This window comes from Medicago truncatula, chromosome 8 (genome assembly GCF_003473485.1).
Source record: "Medicago truncatula cultivar Jemalong A17 chromosome 8, MtrunA17r5.0-ANR, whole genome shotgun sequence".
In the NCBI taxonomy this organism is placed as follows: domain Eukaryota; kingdom Viridiplantae; phylum Streptophyta; class Magnoliopsida; order Fabales; family Fabaceae; genus Medicago; species Medicago truncatula.
Window position 1 is genome coordinate 38,831,363 of NC_053049.1, and position 19,596 is coordinate 38,850,958.

The following is a 19,596-nucleotide window of genomic DNA, read 5'->3' on the forward strand; positions in this document are numbered from 1 at the left end:
ATTCTTTGGATGAGCATAGCATAAGTATGGAGAAGTTCCATGAGAAGTGAAGCGAAATCTACTGCTTGAGTGGATATGATAGTATTTCTAAATCCTTTAGCTTGAGCAATCTTGATTGTTGTATATACTATAATACTATTGTTGTCATTCTTATTTTTTGTTTTTACCCTCGTTCTCAAGAAAAAGAACTTCGGTAATTCGGAGTTCAACAGATAATATGAAAAATAATTTGAGTACTAAATTCATTTTAATTTTTTTTTTAAAAAAAATCCTACTCAAGTTGCCATGGCAAAGAGTTTACTCTTGGTCCTTGTAGCATCTAGCATCTAAGTCTTTGTATCTGTGTCCATTTTTTGCACTTTAACAATAAAATGATAATAAATAACAAAAAAAAATATCAAGACGTGATTAAAATATGTTCCAAAATATTTGAAATCAATTGGTAAAATACTATAAATCATAGTATTTAGCCAAGTAAAAACATCTAAAGTATAAAAAAAAAAAAATGCGCATTACAATAAAGAGGAGTGCTAACGTCATTTTTTTTTGTGCAAAACAACGTCATCTTTTTAATACACTCTTTTATTGAACGAAATTAATATGGATCACACACTTTAAAACTAGGTCTTATATAAAGTGGTAGAACTCGCAATAAATTATAAAGGGTTAGGATTAAATAATTAATTTTAATATTATATAAAATTAAAAGTATACTTCATACATTAAGTTTAGTTGATCAATTTGTTTCTTATAAAAAAAAAAAGATCGGATGGAATAATTTGTTTGCCGCGTGAGGGTTGTGAGATGGGCTCAGCACTAAAGTATCCGCACCAACACCCATACTCATTCAAATTTACGAGTAATTACTCGAGCTCGGGCCAGACTCATAAATACAAATATTTATCCGTCTATTATAGATATTTTTTGCTGAAGTCCATCAAATTTGGATCTAATTGTCATCCTTAGCAAATGTTAAATATGTTGCAAAAACACAGGAAAAATGAAGACTACAATGTGGTAGGCCCTCAGCACCGCAGTTTTGACACACCACGCGATTTTTAGTAGAGCTAGTCATCCTGCCTGGTAAATGTTGCATAAATGATTACATCTTGTCTTCAGTATCCATTTTCAATTATTGTATATCTTCGTAGATTTGATTAAGATGTGCTATTTCATGAATATTACGCGTTGAAAAATAAATAAATTAATAAATAAAACAACTTTTTATTTAAAAATCTGCCATGCATATGATCCTTGGTGATGATATATTACTTTTCACTTGTGAATTGGTTTGTCTTGCATGAGAAAACACATTAATTTTCCAATTGTTCTAAGTCGTGCATGTCTCACTCATTTTCATTATTTAAATCATAATTTATTCTCTAGTGTATGAGAACAAGTGAGGAAAATATCTTTGTGTAAACTACTATTAAAATATTTTTCTGTAAACTACAATTCAAATGTTTTTCTCTAATCCATGTTTTACTCAAGTCCACAACACTGCGGTATTGTCCCCTTTTTAGACATTTTGTGAATCCTCACGGATTTATCATTTATAAAAAACTATCTTTAACCTCTATTCATAGACATGTGAAACTACTTTACTGTGCCGGAACAATGTGATACACTCGTTTTCATCTTCTTCTCAATTATTCTAACTTTTTACACAGCATCCCCAAACACAAAGTTCTCACGAACTATTCCAATAAGATTACTATGAGGAACCTAACCTTGTTCCTTTGTTCATTAACGAAAAACTATTGTTTCCTAAAAAGAAAAAAAAAACTTCCCATGTCAAGTCAATAAATATATTAACTCTAAAGCATAATTTCTCATAAAACTAACTGATCGTCTGTAGTCAGTCATCTACTTTTTTTATTGTCGTTGTTATTATTATTATTTAGAACTTCAATATTTGAAGTGAGTTGAATATATGAAGGGGAACAAAGCTCTTTATGCACCTATTTTTTCACTCAACTGATTCTAATGAAACATTAATTTTGAAGCTAGCTGACTAATATTGCTTGCACTTCTTAAACACCATACTTTTTGATCCAAACTTGCTGTCCCATACCACTTGGGCAAACTGAAGGAGGATAAGGCGCATATAATAGTCATTATTAAACACAAAAGACAAGAGTGTACTGTGCATGTGAAATGAAGCCTTATTTGGGGTAGTCAATTGGCAAATGTGTTGATATTATTGATCTGCATCCACATATTCTCAAAAGAGCACATGCAATTGGTAGCTTAGCTTCCTAATAAAATGGCCACATCCATATAGATTTGCCAACCACATTTTCCATGATGAATAATATAATGTTGTGTCCTTATTCCTTAATAGCTTTATGAATGTCAAGGACAGACACGTGAAAAATATGTTCAATATAAATATCTCCTTTTTTTAGTGGACAACTAGTTGTATACTACGTTGTTCATTATCATACATCGTACTATATAGATAAGGAAGATGATATATAATAAAAAAAAGGTAAAATATGTTTTTGATCCTTATAAATATATCAATTTTTCGTTTTAGTCCCTGTAAAATTTTTCTTCAACTTTTAGTTCCTATAAAACTTTCAATCACTACTTTTGAGTTAATTTTTGTATTTTTTTAATGAGATTGTGCAGAAATGTGTAGAATATTATAAAAATAATTCCAAAAAAAAAAATAGAATTTTTTAACAAAACACAAATTAAATATGAATTTTTAACCGTAAATTTTATAAAAATTCATATTAAAATCATGTTTTATTAAAAAAATCTTTTTTTTTTGAGAGATTCTTATAATATTATGAATTATTCTGCAAAATTTTGTTCAAAAATATGAATTCTACGTATGAGTTTACTTTAAAGGAGGAACCAAAAGTGAAGAGGGATTAAAACGAAAAGTTGACATATTTATAGGGACCAAAAACATATTTAACCCTAGTAAAAATATGTAAAAATTTATTTTATAAAATCTGAAGGTATGCTTCTTTCAGAAAAAAAGGTATTCGTGAAATTATTAAAATGTAATTTCTTGCTTTACAATTTTATGTAAACTTAAAAAATAAATTTATTTTAGAATCACGTTGTTGAGTTGAGTGATGAATCAGTTCTAGAACAAGATGATTAGAATCATATTTTGTGTGATTTGAATCACACTTGTTTTTCCCATATATCCATAGCCGAAACACGCTCAAAGAGACCGAAAGGAGGGAACACGAAGGTTGTGTTAGAGTTTGAATGTTCGGTGTCTTTTGGTGATGTTTTAGAGTTGAAAAATACATTTTAGATACCTTGGATAGTTAGGGAAAGGACTCGAGCTTTCTCTAGTGAATTATCGAGAGAAAAATCATTTAGGGATTTAAGAGAGGTAATGAGAGAAATTGCTCTTGATGAACAATTCAAGTTAATTTTTTGTCCACTTTTGTAACTCTCTAAGTCGTACGTAACTCTTTTATATCTTTTGTAAAAACTCTTTGAAAGTGGATTGAACAATTGTTGTTTCTCCAATATACCAATTTGAGCTGTTTTGAGTATACAATCTCTTTTGTTATCTTTTTTATTCTTTGGATTGATTGTTTATTTACTCTACATATAAGCTCTAGATTTGTTATTGATTGAAAATATTGTGGTTTCGACCGTCCCATTCGTTGGTGCTCATTGCTATTTGTTCCAATTTTATAATAAATCCGATCAACAATGAGTACAGGAGATACTCAACCAAAATTACAAACAAAGACTAGAAAGAAAAAAAAAAGAATGGAGACAGTAAAAGCAAAAGAACCACCACTCCAAGTCAATTACACACTTCATACTAGATAGAAATTGATAAAATACACCTCTTAAACAAATAAATTTCCAATTCCTGAGACCTTTAACACAATACACAGCAGGTTGCACGGATTACCTTCCTTTTAAACAGGTTATGCCTCGTTGGTAGCCTACGAACTCGGCAACAATTGCCAACCAAATGCTAACACCTTAGGAGGAGCCAAAATCTTCCATTATTTATCCAATATAAAGAAGATTATTTGGTTTTGAAGACATCAAATTTCAAAATAGATGGTACTTTCGCCTCCTGACTGAATTTTGGTTTAGCCTCGGTCATATTATATATTTTGTACGGGCAAAATTCAATACAAGGTTCAAAACTAAAAAAATCTTCTAATTATAAGGTTGAAATCCAAAGTTTTTTTACAGGGGTAAACTAAAACTCGTCCGCCCAAATTACAGAAGATAAACACCATTTAACTCTTTCATTTTTATAATTGGTAATTTTGATTAATTTTAATAAAATACTTATTTTAATTTATTTTTATCATATATAATCTTTTCTTAAAGACATTTATGCCATTTTTAATTACACATATTTCTTTTCTTTACATTTTTTTCAGGGAAAAATGCACTCAACTCCCCTAAGGTTTCATTTTTAATCCATACATATAGAATGAAGATTGATGGTAATCCAACTCACAATGAGAACAAAATGGATGAAAACAGCGGCAAGACGAAAACATGAGTCCAAAACAACGGTCAGCAGAAAAGAATATTGAACAGAACACCACGGATTTGCAGAAAATGACGGTGAGATGAAAACGAAGGCGAGCAAGGATGAGAAGGGATGATGAAAGAAACGATACCCAATGCAACGAACAAGGATGAGTATGAATGCAACTATACCCAATGATTTGGCTGTTGTCCAATGCTTCTATGGAGGAAAAGCATGGATGATGAAAAAAAATTAGAACGCGTTAGAGAGAAGAGAAACTGAAAAGGCGTGCATGCAATTTATAACCAGAGTGAAGGGAATAAGAAGAGGCGTGTGTTTCTATTCTTTAATTGACGACAACTTAACTTTTCTAACAACATGGGAGGTTTGTGTCATGTGACAAAATAGAGGAGATGGCTGTGTCATTTAAAGAAACCTTAGGAGTCACCGATGTATTTTTCCTTTTTTTCTAATATCAAACTACTAAACAATAATCTTATTTTCTCACTCACTTTCTTTTCTCTTTCTATCTTTAATATCTTTCCTCCCTCAACCAAACAAAAAATAAAGAAGGTAGGAAGACTACAAAATGTGGATCTTATTTTCACTTTCTTTTCTCTTTCTATCTTTTATGAGGGGCTAAATTAGATCTTAGCAATTTTTCTAAGAGACTATAAGCTAAGACATGGATCTTCAAGGCCAAATGAATAGGTGAAGCTTCTTGGAGAAGGCAAGTGAAGTGAGCCCAAGACCCAAAGCACAAGCACCCTTAAGTTGAATTCCTTGCTTGGAAAGCACACAATTACGTGGTTTGAAGAGGAAGTAGAAAACACACCCAGATGTAAATAGCAGATGAAGCAAGTTATTCTTAAATCCCAAACCCAACTCCTAAATCAAAGCATATCCATCACATGCACACGTACAAACTCATCCCATTTATAATCTCATTCGCAACCGTTCTGTTTTGTGTTTTGTTCCATTTCTATACAGTAAACACAACAATTACACGTAGAAACACAAAACATGTCGGACTGGGGACCAGTGTTTGTTTCAATAGTGCTGTTTGTTTTGTTGACGCCAGGATTATTGTTTCAAATACCTGGACGGTCAAGATGTGTGGAGTTTGGAAACTTTCAGACAAGTGGTGCTTCAATACTCATTCACTCCCTTCTCTATTTTGGTTTCGTTTGCATTTTCTTCCTTGCAATTAAGATTCACTTATACATCGGCTAAAAATTCTTAATTCACTCATCATGTTTCTGCAATGCTGTATTTTTTGTTCTGTATTTTTTGTTATTCCCGTTCTTAATTATTGGGTGTAATCAACGGCCTTTGTATTCTTTTATCCTTAGATGTACTCAGTTTTCCTTTGAAATATTAATGAATCCTAGTACTTCAATTTTTCTTTTTTAGGTTACTACTTGATTTTACTTAATCCTTACTCCTGCATTGAGATATCTAATGCTGAATTAAAATATGTTAATTTTGTGTTGCTCTCTCATTCCCTAGATATAACACTCATTTGACCAAAGAATTGTCTACAAAATATAATCTCATTTTCAAATTACTAAATTATATTTAGAGAACTGATATATATTTATACAACCACGCGACAATTTTCTCCCTTATATTCACATGTTTTTACTTTTTCTCTATTGTTTTGGTTTTTGTGTCAATACATTTTTCGTTATAAAATTTTGGTTGTCTTAAAAGTTGTCATATAATTGGTTGTTCAAATAATATAACTCTTACATTTATCACTTCTTTTCCAAATAACTACTCCGTCCGTTTCAAAATGAATATTGTTTAGGTTTTTACACACATGTTAAGAAATGCATTAATTAAAAGAAAGAGATATGTTATTTTATCAAATTATCCTAATCAACTATTGGTTTGTTTTTCATTAAAAAAAAATAATACTTTGGAAGTAGTGTATATAATTAATTGAAGGGTTCAATTGAAAAGAAAAAATTATTATTGCATTAGAAACTAAAAGGAACATTCATTTTGAAACAATTCTTTTTAACTAAAACAATACTCATTTTAAAACGGAGGAAATATTTATAAAAAAACATTACACTGCCCATTTTTTTTTTTTAGAAAGATACTTATATCCAGAGGGATTATATTACAATTTGCAAGCAACACACTAGGAGGGGAAATCATACGCAAACCTAATGACACTATTTTACCTTTTTAGGAAATCAAATCTAAATGAGTCGGGTCTCAAGTGTTTCCAGGTCAATTTAAAGAATACTTACATTAATGCATTAGCATATCATCCACTATCGTGGTAGTAGAATTCAAACTCATGTATCCTGTGAGCATAGCTTAGTTGGTAGGATAATGCATTATTATATATAGTGGTTGGGGTTTGAATTCCAAACACCTCACTTATTCACCTTAAAGATGAATTCTAGCCACCAGACTACTTGAAAAAAAAAAAAAAAATCAAACTCGTGTCGTTGTGGAATATATATGAATCACATCCGTATAAATTGGACCAACCCTTCACTAGCCACAAAATCTCATTAACTATTACATTTATAAACCTGTATGAGAATATTAATAATGATGTCATAAGATTAACATGACCCTCGATTAGAGAAGTGTTAAAACTCTAAACTTTTAAAATCTAGAGTTAAGACAAAAACAAATAAAAAACCATCCACTCTCGGTCAATAAAAGTCTTATTGCAATTTGAGTGAGTTGAATCAACACAAATTGAAAATCGCATGATCTAGAAATATACCAACCAAACTCAACCATACTCCTCTATTTTTAGAAGTTTAAAAATGTTAACGAATTATATGATTGAATAACAAAATCATTTTTTTTTTGTTGAGAAACAAACTAAATGATTAAGAAATTGTAAAAAGAAAAAGCATAAATTAAATAATAATAGAAAAATAAACAAAAACAAATATATTTTTAAAAAATGTTTTCTTGTTAGAGATGAATCAAGTGAATTGACTCAAGTCGGTCGAGAGAAAATCCACTTTAACTGAGAAGGTTAGTGGATTGACTCACCAAAAATTAAGATCTCGATGAAAATTTATGCAATCAAACTCAAAAGTAAATATGATGGTTTGATTCTTTCTGGTATCAATTTGGATAAGCTAATTTAACTTCTTCAAAAACAAGTCCGGTGGTTTGAAAGCTCTACACCACATCACACAAACTCAAACCGACAAATTATAAAAGGATGATTTAAAAACAAATATTCATTGTGTTCGTAAGCCTCCCAAGACAAATACTAATGAAACGTGGGAGGCAGTGGGAGGCTTGCAAACAACAATGTGCAACATTTTTCCGCAAAACAATATATATTATATTCCAATATATAACAACAATATGCCAACTAATGGTTGCTTGCAAGCTATTTGGATGGCTTATGCTTGAGCTTCGCGGAATGAACACAACAATCTTCCTTTTAGTAAAAAAGATTCCTCAACGGATCAAATAATGGGTGCAAGCGAAATTACAATGTTTGGTAGTAGATTAAATCAAAGAACAAAAGCTTCAAGTTTGATTTGTCTTGGTTTTTTGGTTCATTGATGTTGTAGCCTTTTTTTGTTGTTGTTAGCCTTTGTGGCTTTCTTGTTCGTTGATTAGTGACTTTTTCTCCTTCTCTTTTCTAAGGACACCTTGTAAAAGTTTATCAATATATCATTTTTTTTTTAAGGAATCAATATATCATATTTGTTTGGCTTTTTTTAAAAACAAAACATTTAAAAAATTGGTTTTCTAAAAGTGTAGGGGAGGAAAGGTTGAATTTTATCTACGGAATTTATAGGAGCAGGATTAAAATTTCAGAGGGAAAGAGTAAAATTTTCGAAAGTGAAATATATATATATATAAGTATAATACTGCAATTGTTTGAAACGTACCAAAATAATGATTGAAACATTCAAAATCAATAAATATTATTAATGACAATTTATGGTTTTTGTTAAAAAGAAAAAAAAAACAGGTTTGAAGTTTCCTCGACAGTTAACTGCTGAAGTTTTCAGTTTTCCTCGGTAGTTAACTGCAGCTGGTTCCATAATTCGGCAGTTAACTGCCGAGGGGCATTTGGGTAAATTACTTGTGTTTCTCAGCCAATGCATATGTGTCAAGAGCAATTCTCAAAAAGAGTAGTACAAAATAACTACAAAGTCCATGGAAGACCAACTCCAATAAGAGTAAACTCAGATGACAAATTATATATGGATTTCAGGTACGTGTTATTGGATTTTGTGTCATTCTTTAGTATATTTTAGGCTTAATTACACTTTTGGTCATACCATTTTGACCAACTCATGAAAATGGTCCTATTTTTTTTAAATCGAACAAAGTCGTCCTTAAACTATATGTTTTTTTGCAGTTTTAGTCCTATCTCCCTATTTCCAACTCCATAAACGCACATAAATGACAATTTTAGTCCAACCACCTATGCTCAACCATGAAATAAACAAAGAATAAAGCATGTGGGTATAAGGAATCTACTTTATTCAACACACTAACCTAATTTCCGAGACATGTTACATACCTGAAACAATATGTCTTAGAAATTAGAATTTTTCTTGGTTTGTGTGCTGAACAAAGTAGATTCCTTGTACCCACATGATTTAGTCCTTGTTTATTTCATGGTTGAGCATAGGTGGTTGAACTAAAACTATCATTTATGTGCGTTTATGGAGTTGGAAATAGGAAGATAGGACTAAAACTGCAAAAAACATATAGTTTAGGGACAATTTTGTTCGATTTAAAAGAGGTAGGACCAATTTCGTTAATTGGTCAAAATGAAAGGACCAAAAGTGTAATTAAGCCTATATTTTATATAGAATAGAATGATAAATAAATGATTAAAATAAAATATTTAGATGAGAGTATAATTTGTTAAGAGAAAGATAAGAATAATGATACGAATGAACAACACTCAAGTGAAAGAGAAATGATATTTGTACAACTATTATGAGATACTTCAAAAATGATATTAGAGGACAATTTTTTTTTCTTTTCTTTTGGGGGAAAAAAAACAATAGTGATAGAATGAAGAAATGAGAATAAGAACATAATGTATAACTATGATAAAGAAGTATATTATGTGTAAATCAATGTACAAGGCACCTCACGTTACAAACTACTTTTTTATTTGTTTCTTCGTAGATGGGTTTGTCATTCATTCCTTGCTTCCATCAGCCTCAATCAATTGCCTCACACATAGATCAGAATCACCTTTTCGTTCCTATTTAACAAGCTTACAAAGGGGTCACATAGCAGATTGTGTATTATTGTATCAGCAATTAATTTAATTTTGTTAGAAAAGAATAGCAATTTGTGCAAAGTGATGGCTGCTGATTGGGCTCCGGTGGTTGTATCAGTGGTGCTGTTTGTGCTACTGAGCCCAGGGCTACTGTTCCAGCTCCCGGCTAAGGGGAGGGTGGTGGCTTTTGGGAGCATGCAAACTAGTGGTCTCTCTATCTTGGTCCATACCATCATCTTCTTTGGACTCGTTACCATTTTTCTACTTGCTATTGGTGTTCATATCTACTCTGGATAATCAAATCATTCCCTAACAATGTAGCACTATTAATTTCTTTTCTTTGTCCTTGATGTTTTCATTTTTTTATTCTTGTTTGAATTATTTGTTGTACTTTGACAATATGTAACAAACGATGGGTAACTTTCTTTTTCTATCCATCTTACTTATGGTATATTAATATTATTTATGTGTCTAAATCAGAGTCGATATTATCATGTTTGATTGAGTAGAAATCATTTAAAACTAGTTTGGAAACCCGTGCTTGCCAAGCACGGGTTAGAATTTCGTGATATTTAAAATATTAATTAAATATTTGATATCATTTTCATTTGTCTGGTTGTTCTCTGTGCAATGGGTCAATCCATGTCAGTGTTGGCTCCCTCGTAAGGCCCAACAATGGTATCATAGCTCATATCGACTCTGTGGAGAAGCAGAATTGGTTTATGGTGGTAGATCTCATATGCAGAGAGTCTCGTACTTGAGGGAGAAATGTTAATGTGTCAAGTGCGAGTTAAAGTCACATTGGATGTAAGAGTAGATGTTGAGTAACATATAAGTGTTATGATCCATATACCTAATTTCATAAGGTTTGGGGTGAAGATGTGTTGTTAAACTCACGTGTATTGTTCTATTTGTTTAATGTGATTATCAAACTCGATGCAGAAACTCCCGAAAGTCACAAATAAATTGTCTTTTAATTTTTTGATGTCGTTTGTTTGCATTTTTTATCTTAAAAGTTAGTTTTTAAATGTCATTGTTTTTCATCTGAATTTTTTTCATTCAACCTCTATTAATTTAAATTCATCAACTTTTGGACTTTGGCGGCAAGTGGCAATGGAAAATTGCAGATGTGTTATGCTGAGTTCACAAAATACATGTTTATTAGACATTTAAAATTATGTGGCATTTCTTAATTGACTCAATTTTTTTAGTAAAACAATTACCCAAAAATCTCAAACTCCTTTAACAAACTCATAAAATCACCGATAACTCACACTACTCTCGATACTCACATGAACATAACGCACAATAATTATTTTTTCTCTTATGTTCTCTCATGTTCAAATTCCTTTTTCAAATCCGTTACTTTTCCTTCTGATTTCCTTTTTGTCTTCACGTAAAAGAAAGGAATATAAAACTCTCTTCATGAAACAGTCACCAACCAACCTTCTGGAACATGATTACGTGATTACGAACACAAATAGTTGCCCATTTGGTTAAGAAATATTAGTGTGTCTAGTGTGAGTCAAAGTTATATATTAGGATGAGATATATGGTAAACTTTAAACAACATATAAGTGAGATGACATATATATCTGATGCCTTAAGGTTTAGGATAAAGATTTGATATCAGTCATACATATGTGGTTTTTCTTAGTCTAATATGGTGATCAAACTTGGTCTATGATCCCTCGAAGGTTCCAAAATTAGGATGAAGTTTTATGTCAGCTTTTGGATGTCATTTGTTTAATTTTTCTTTATCATAAATTTTAGTTGTTGGATGTCACTCTCTTACATTTTTTTTTGTTCAACTTTCATTATTTCAAATTCCTTGACTTTTGTCTTTGGTGGAATCTGAAATGGAAAAAAGATGTATTATGTTGAGTTGACAAAATATATACTTAGTAGAAATTTGAAAATGAAGTGTATTTTTTAATTGAGTCTAATTTTTTGGTAAATAAACCCCAAAATCTCCAAATTCTTCAACAAACCTACAAATTACCAGTAACTCACTCTATTTCCTATACTCTCATGGTTAAAATACACACTCCTTATTTTTTTCCTTACCATTTCTTTCATGTCAAAATTTCTTTTTAAAATACACCCGCCTTTTTTTTTTATCATGTTATGCATCAATCTGACCTTATATGACCATGTCACCATCATACAGATGCAGAGTCGTCGCACACTTCAGAGAGAGATATTAATGTCTCATATGTAATTAAAGCTTCACATTAGATAAAAAAGTAGATGATGAGAAAAATATAAGTGAAATGACCCATATACCTAATGCCTTTAGATTTTGAATAAAAATATGGTGTGAATCTCACTTTTATGGTTGATTTTACCCTACTGTGATTATACAACCCAGTTTAGACTCCCCCGAAAGTCTAAACATTATGATGGGTGGTTTTGTTAGTTTTGAATATCTTTTATTTATTTATTTTTTAAATTTTAGTTTTTGGATGTCATTCGTTTTGATGCTATTTTTTTATTCAACGTCTATTATTTTAAATTACTTAACTTTTGATCTTTGGTGGGATCTGACAATAGAAAATTGTAGATTTGTTATGCTGAATTGATAAAATACATGTCCATTACACATTTTAAGTTAATATGTAGTGTCGATCTCACTTGTGTGATTGCTCTTAACCTAATATGATGATTCAACTTAGTGTAGACATCCTCTGTGGTCCCAACAATATAAAGAATAATTTTATTAATGTTTGAATGTCATTTGTTTTTTTCTTATATTGAAATTTAGTTTTTGGATCTCATTCTCTTTCATGCTCTTTTTTTATTCAATCTTTATTATTTGAAAATGTGTTATGCTAAGTTGACAAAATACATGTTTATTATAAATTTAAAATGATGTGATATTTTTATAATTAAGTCTAAATTTTGGTAATGTAGTTACCCAAAAATCTTCAAATCCTTCAACAAACTCATATAATTACCGACAACCCAGCATATTCCATTTACTCTCATGGTCAAAACACATTACATATATTTTCCCTTATCGTTTCTCTCATGTTCAAATTCCTTTTTCATTTACTCTCATGTTCAAATTCCTTTTTCATTTACTCCCAGCATATTCCATTTACTCTCATGTTCAAATTCCTTTTTCATATTTATTCTTTTTCTTCTATTTTCATTTCTCTCTTCCCATGAAAGAAATGAACTTAAATCTCCATTCATGAAACTACTTAAACTAACCTATTTAACATGTTGTGACTCTATTTAACCTGATTTGACTATATCAGATAATTACATACACAAATAGTCGCACACTTGATTAAGAGTTGTCAAGTGTGAGATACCACTCTACATTGGATGGATGAGTATATTTTGAAAAAACATATAAGTGAGATGACTCATATGTCTAATGCCTTAAGGTTTTATCTGAAGATGCGGTGTCAATCTCACTTGTATAGTTGATATTAGCCTAATATATGATTATCCAGCTCAGTCTATGCCCACTCAGGAGTCCTAGAATTATCCCAACATTATGATAAACTATTGACTATTACTTTTCCCACCTTATGGCCTTCTCCCGCGCCCTTCTCCCGCGCCCTGTAACAATATGTAACAAAGGATGGGTAACTTTCTTTTTCTATCCATCTTACTTATGGTATATTAATATTATTTATGTGTCTAAATCAAAGTCGATATTATCATGTTTGATTGAGTAGAAATCATTTAAAATTTAAACCTTGTAGACAGAAAAATATGATTGAGAGAGAAGTCGTGATTAAAGGTAGCAAGTTAGGTTCGTAGATGAAAAGTAGCGATCAACAAAGTTGATAAATTTTTCACACAAATAATATGATTGATAAAAAAAAAAAATTGTCGTTTTAGAAAAATAAAAAGTTTTAAATTGACAATTTTTTTTTTATCATATACTTTTGACTACTCCTAACTAGCTTAGCTCAGTTGGTGTACATTTTGAGATTTTTTTTTTTTTTTTTTTGTTTTTAAATTATAGAATAACATACTGTATAACCTCTAAAAAAAAAGTATAAACATATAATATATGAATAATACTTAATTCATTTTTTTTTTTATAGAATACTTAAATTTAGAAAGAAAAATTGTCTCTCCTCCATCCGAACAAACTTTAGTAGAATCTGGACTTTCAGTTTACACAAGGATCCGTTTCCAGTTGCACTTGGATATGTAATGTTGGTTCATATTGCAAGTTTTGCTATAACTACATCAAGATTTGACATTTATGATTGATAAACGAATTCTAAAATATTTTTTTATTTCAAGAAATCCTACTAATAAAATCTCTTTTAATTCCATGGGAGTATAACCCTGGTAAGAATGCTTAGGTACCGTTTGACCCGGCATTTTTTCAGCTTTTCTACGTTTTTAAGGAGAAGCTAGGCCAAACATAATATCAATAAAGTACCTTCGAAAAAGAGTACTTTTTTTAAAATGCATAAAATTGAATGGAATGAGCTTTAACCAAAAGTTGTTGAATGCTACTTCAAAAAACTATTTCTCCCCAATTTATTTCACAAGCACCTCTCTTCAACTCCCGCCGGCAACCTTTTGTTTTATTTTTTCAATACACTTTTTTCATCCATTTTATTTTTTTTTATTTTTTTTAACCGGTTCATTTAATTTTTTAATGAGGTTCCATTTAAGTTTATTATCTATTTTTTTAAGGAATTTTATTATCTTTTTATCACTTATATATTAATTTCAATATCTTTTGATCATCACAACCACGCAAATATTTGTATTCACGCTGTCAATGAATGACACCAAATATTTTTATTCCCTTTCTTCAACCACGGAAATACACACACATTAGTGTTTAGAGTAATACTTTATGTTCCTCTTTTTGTTTTTTTTTTTTGTTATGTTAATGCGTATAATTTTTGTTAGTGTTGTGTAATGCGTATAATTATTTTTATAAAATTTTGATTTTAATTAAAAGTACAAGTGTAGTTGCCTAAAAAAATTATACTTATATATAATTTACACATTTGTATTATAACAAACTATGCATATATTTTTCTTATTAAAAAAGCTAAACATATCTTTTTCAATGACACCAACAATGTAACAAATATAATATTATATATATAAATTCTTATCTTTTTGACCAACACTAAAAATATGGTATTCTTATAACAAAATTTGTTATAGAGTATAATTGGAAAAGAAAAAATCAATTATTCTCATTATATATACACACATATACATATTATAGATATGATTGAGCGTGACGAAGAAAGCAATATAAATGAAGAAATCAATTCATATAATCTAGGAAGAGTGCAGGATGGAGGCTACATGAATAAAGTTAGAAATCAAATAGGAGTTGCGTTGATGGAGAGTAGAAATATTTGAGTTTGTGATGATTTATGTCTTTAAAAAAAATGATTATTGTTTTTAATTTTCCAAACTACTTTGATATTATTTATGTTATTATTTGAGCCTCCTTAAATTATTTATCCTATTCAAATATTTAATAAGTCGTTTATATGATGATACAAATTTGTATTCATGTTACACAAAATAAACGTCATTGAGTAAATATAGTATTGGTAAAAATATATCTTTTATATTTTAAACATTTTTTCCCTTCAAAAAATATTTTAGACATTTTTTTATTTATTATGTTAATTCATAATGAATTCAAAGTTTTTTTATTTATAGACAATGCATAAATATATGCAAGGTCCCGGGTTCGAACCCCAGACACCACCAAAAAATAATAAATTCAAAGTTTTGTACAATATTTTGCCAAACAGCTTTTAACTCAAAAATAATTTTAGAACTAAAAAAAAAAATAAAGAAACCAAACAGCTTTAACCTTTTTCTTAAAGAGCTTTATTTTAACTTTGTTTTAAAGTAGCTTTTAGACCGAAAAAAAGTCTGGCCAAACGATACCTTAATATACGTAGAAATCGAGATTTGAACCGCAAATTCTCCACTTTATTTATCTTAAAAATGAATTTCTATCCATTAGACTACTTGACAAAAAAAACCTTTTAAAAAATCCATTCAGGGTGCCTTTGTTTTGCCTTTAAGAAGCGATTTTGTTTTAATCTAAAGATATTTTGTCAAAATTTTTGAGGAAAACTTAAGCTAATTTCCATTTTTTTACTATCATATTTCTTTTCTTTTTTTAGATTTGAAATTATTACACTTGACTTCCTTGTTTAAAAAAAAAAAAATTAAAAAAACTACTGGGAATAGCTTTCCATAAAAAAGTTTAAAACTCTTACACTTGAGTTCTTGGGTTTTTTTGTTTTTAAAATAGATTTTGGAAAAAACAGCTAGTAATAGAATTTCATTTAGAGGTTAAAACTGATTTTTTTTAACAAGATGGATTTTTAAAAAATCTGACACAAACTATATTAAAATGATAAAAGTGATTTTACGGTTAAAAAATAGAGATTTTTTTAAAATAAAAAACCAAAACAAACGGCCCTTATTTGCATTACTTATCAAGATTCCACAAAATTTATAGACAACACAGACTACATTACATGGATGAAAGCCTTTCTAAACAAGAAATAACTATTTTTGGGAACAAACTGGTTTGGTGCCCAGTTCCTCCCACTCAAAGATGTAGCAATGTCAAATGTGGCATACCTACCCTATAAAATTCTAAAAAAGCATAACTTTGAAGCCACATTAATACCTGTTATAACAATAATAACATCTCATATTACATGAAATAATTTCGGATGCTTAATCTACAACAACCATCTGATCCGAAATTTGTTTGATCCAGTACATCCATGGTCTTCGAGACAAATCATGCATTGCCTCTCTATATATGTATATATGACATGTTTGGAAATGGGATAAAAAGAGAATTCTAAAACCTATAATTAGCAATTTACAGATGTTATAACAGATATGAATAAAACAAAGGACAACACAAGAAAGAAGCCAGGCGGGAACGACTCCTCAATTCTTAGTGCTTTAGAATCTTACTTTGCTATTGTAATTGTAATTAAAAGTGAAGCCATACCCACAAATTATGGTAACTTATATAAAATTGTGTTATCCACGATTCCTGCTTCAAATATGAGTTCTGTGGTCTTCATTGTTCTATAGAGTGCATGAGCAGGCACAAAACCAGTATCGTACTGCTCAACGCCATATTTCCCTCGTTTCTTCATAACAATTTCCACTCTGCAACAGCAAAAATCATGTAATGGTGTCAGGCTCATCATCCAACATAGCAGAATGATGCTATCAAAGATATAAGCCACACATTCAAGTCAAAATAAACAGCAGAAATGAGGATTATGCCAATATCTTATTAGAGCCATGCTTCTATGAATTGAGGACAATTGAAGTTAGATTTTCGAATTGAAAGCTTTTACCTTGACCCTTATCTGGGTTATGAATCAAGGACAAACTAACTGGCCAAGCAAGGCTAGAATTTGGCAACTTTGAATTCTGCCTAGATAGGCAGAATTCTCAAGCAACATTAATGCCCATGCATCAATCACTTCACAATAATAATGTCAAACTCCATAAACAACAGTTGCAATTTTTATTTTATATCTTAATAATGTCTGAAAGCAAAAACTAACATTGCAGACCCAATCTTTGACTGAAAAAAGCATACAACAAATTAGTTTTTTGGTATTCATCAAGGCTAAACAAAACGACAGTCGCTCTCATTCCCATAAACTTCACCCCACTTACTCCTGTCAAGCATAGAGTTCTCAACCATATGAATTTCCCTTTTAAAATGGCAGCTACAATAACCTAAAATCATGAACTGATAAAACTTCAGAGAAGAATTCTTTTATGCTAAAGAGCTACTCTTCTATATCCTTTCTGATTACAGTAAAATCCAGTAACCACATCAAATCGAACTTTAGCTAAGCTATCCCTGATATGGGTGTTGCAAATTATATACTTTCTGTGGTGGAGATGCAGGACATCAATCTTAGCACATGCAGCAATACATGTCTTCCAACCTTAATTTTAAAGAAGATAAACATGTATATCGGTATAAGTATAACACTATAACTTCAACAACTTAGTCACATTTTCAATTCCCATCCTATGTATTTGTATTTTTTTGATCCACAAACCAATATAAGAGGATAAATAAGTAAAATATAGATGGAACTTCAGAGTTTCATCCTACATCCTCAACTTCAACTTCAGAGTAATCTGATACCAGTGATTTTTTTTTTCTTCCACTTTTACCCTGATAAAGCTCAAATTATCCAAAGGTGAGAAGGAAAATGATAATTGGTGAAGGCCAAAGCAAAAATCCTAACTAACAGGTATCAAACGTCACCTTGGTTCCCCACAAGGCTAAAACACCTAAAGAAACAGATATTAACAGGATTTTAGAAAACATATGTGGCCACAATGTCAAAATTTAGATATATCTTCAACCACCATGCGGCCCCATCAACCACATTTAACTACAGTTTAAAACCTTCGATCCATTACTACACAGTAAGAAACAAATTTGTTCATCCGAAAAGTAATCAACTGGTCCACTAGTACTCTTAAACGTTAAATATGAACAATAAAAAAAAAAATCTCGCAATCCATACACAATAAGTAATCAACAAACATAGATTATGGTTTCTTACCAGGAGAATCTTTACGCGGCGAAGCAAAGCAAAGAATGGAGCGACCCAAAACAGAAAGAAAAGAAACAACACCAGCAACATAAAACACCATAACCAATCCAATAACCCACGGCATCAACATAAACCCAATCACGAAAGTAACCGATCCACACAGCATCAAAGCCACCGAAATCCCCAGAACAAACGCGGCAAATCCCGCCGGAGTTATCTGCCCCGCCGCCGATGAGCGTCTCAACACCGACGGATGCACCGGCACGATCGGAGATCGATCGGAATAAGATAACGGCGTCGTTGAAGATTGTAGAAGAAGATTAAAAACTAGAGATGATAATTCGCAAATCATCCTTGATTGTTGTTCTTGATCTTGATTTCTTCTCATAATTTTCTTGATTTTTTGAAAATTCAGAGAAAAAATTGAAATTGAAATTGAAAATTATATTATCTGCAAGAAAATTATAATTATAATTTGAATAAACAATAAATAGAAGAAGAAGAAGAAGATTTACACGCTTTGTTGAATATTGAAATGGTTGACGACGACGACGACGTTTTGTGGAAAAAGACGAAGATTGAAAGAGAGGGAAAAGGGTATAAAGGGAAAAAGTGTTTGACAAGAGGGGTTTGGAGTTTGGTTAATGAAAAAGAAAAACTGGGTTACGTGATGAATGGATAATTGGTATGAGAAATGGTGCTTTTTTATTTTATAATATGAAATTATGAATGCACCTTGAACTTGAAGCATTGACATGAGAGATTGAGATAGATAGGTATGGGACCTTATGACGTGGACTCTATCTTCTTTCGATTTTAATATTGTTTTTTCACAGATTATTATTATTGGTAGTATTTTAATTTCTGGTCATAACTGTTACAACAACACAGACAGCCTTTTCTTTATTCAACTTTACTTTTCCTTTCATGTCATAGCAATCTCAAGCAATGTTTGGTTGGTAGGTTATCAAAAGACAGTATAGTATATTTCTTTTTTTTTAATTGTTGAATTTTGAGTAGGAATTTCTCATTTTAGTTGCTGAATTTTGAAAAGAAATAAAATGGTATTAATTTTTGGATAACTTATCCATTATCTAGTCTATCTCAATTTTAATCAAGGATTATCCTATCGATGCGTGGCTGGCTACCACTAGTAGTAGAGTCTAGAACTCCAGCCTGCTGTCGTTGCAATGTTGGTTAAACGATTTTTACAAATAAATAAATAGGTTTGATTTTTTATTGAGGTGAAAATAAATAGTTTTGATGTTTTGTAATCAATT

At 30.6% G+C, this 19,596-nt stretch overlaps 3 protein-coding genes across 3 annotated transcripts; 2 read left to right on the plus strand and 1 right to left on the minus strand.

Moving 5' to 3' along the window:
- Positions 1 to 5,292: 5,292 nt before the first annotated feature.
- On the plus strand, positions 5,293 to 5,865 carry LOC25502030 (uncharacterized). The gene has a single exon (XM_013591133.3). It carries the CDS (start codon positions 5,504 to 5,506, stop codon positions 5,711 to 5,713), a length of 210 nt encoding a protein of 69 aa, XP_013446587.1. The 5' UTR covers positions 5,293 to 5,503; the 3' UTR covers positions 5,714 to 5,865.
- A 3,789-nt stretch (positions 5,866 to 9,654) lies between these two features.
- LOC25502031 (uncharacterized) lies at positions 9,655 to 10,204 on the plus strand. The gene has a single exon (XM_013591134.3). It carries the CDS (start codon positions 9,813 to 9,815, stop codon positions 10,023 to 10,025), a length of 213 nt encoding a protein of 70 aa, XP_013446588.1. The 5' UTR covers positions 9,655 to 9,812; the 3' UTR covers positions 10,026 to 10,204.
- A 6,155-nt stretch (positions 10,205 to 16,359) lies between these two features.
- LOC11437557 (uncharacterized) lies at positions 16,360 to 19,019 on the minus strand. Its single transcript, XM_024773182.2, has 2 exons — positions 18,326 to 19,019; positions 16,360 to 16,892 (listed from the first exon to the last, which is right to left on the minus strand). The coding sequence occupies exons 1-2, from the start codon at positions 18,702 to 18,704 to the stop codon at positions 16,876 to 16,878; spliced, it is 396 nt and encodes a 131-aa protein (XP_024628950.1). The 5' UTR covers positions 18,705 to 19,019; the 3' UTR covers positions 16,360 to 16,875.
- Positions 19,020 to 19,596: the final 577 nt, after the last annotated feature.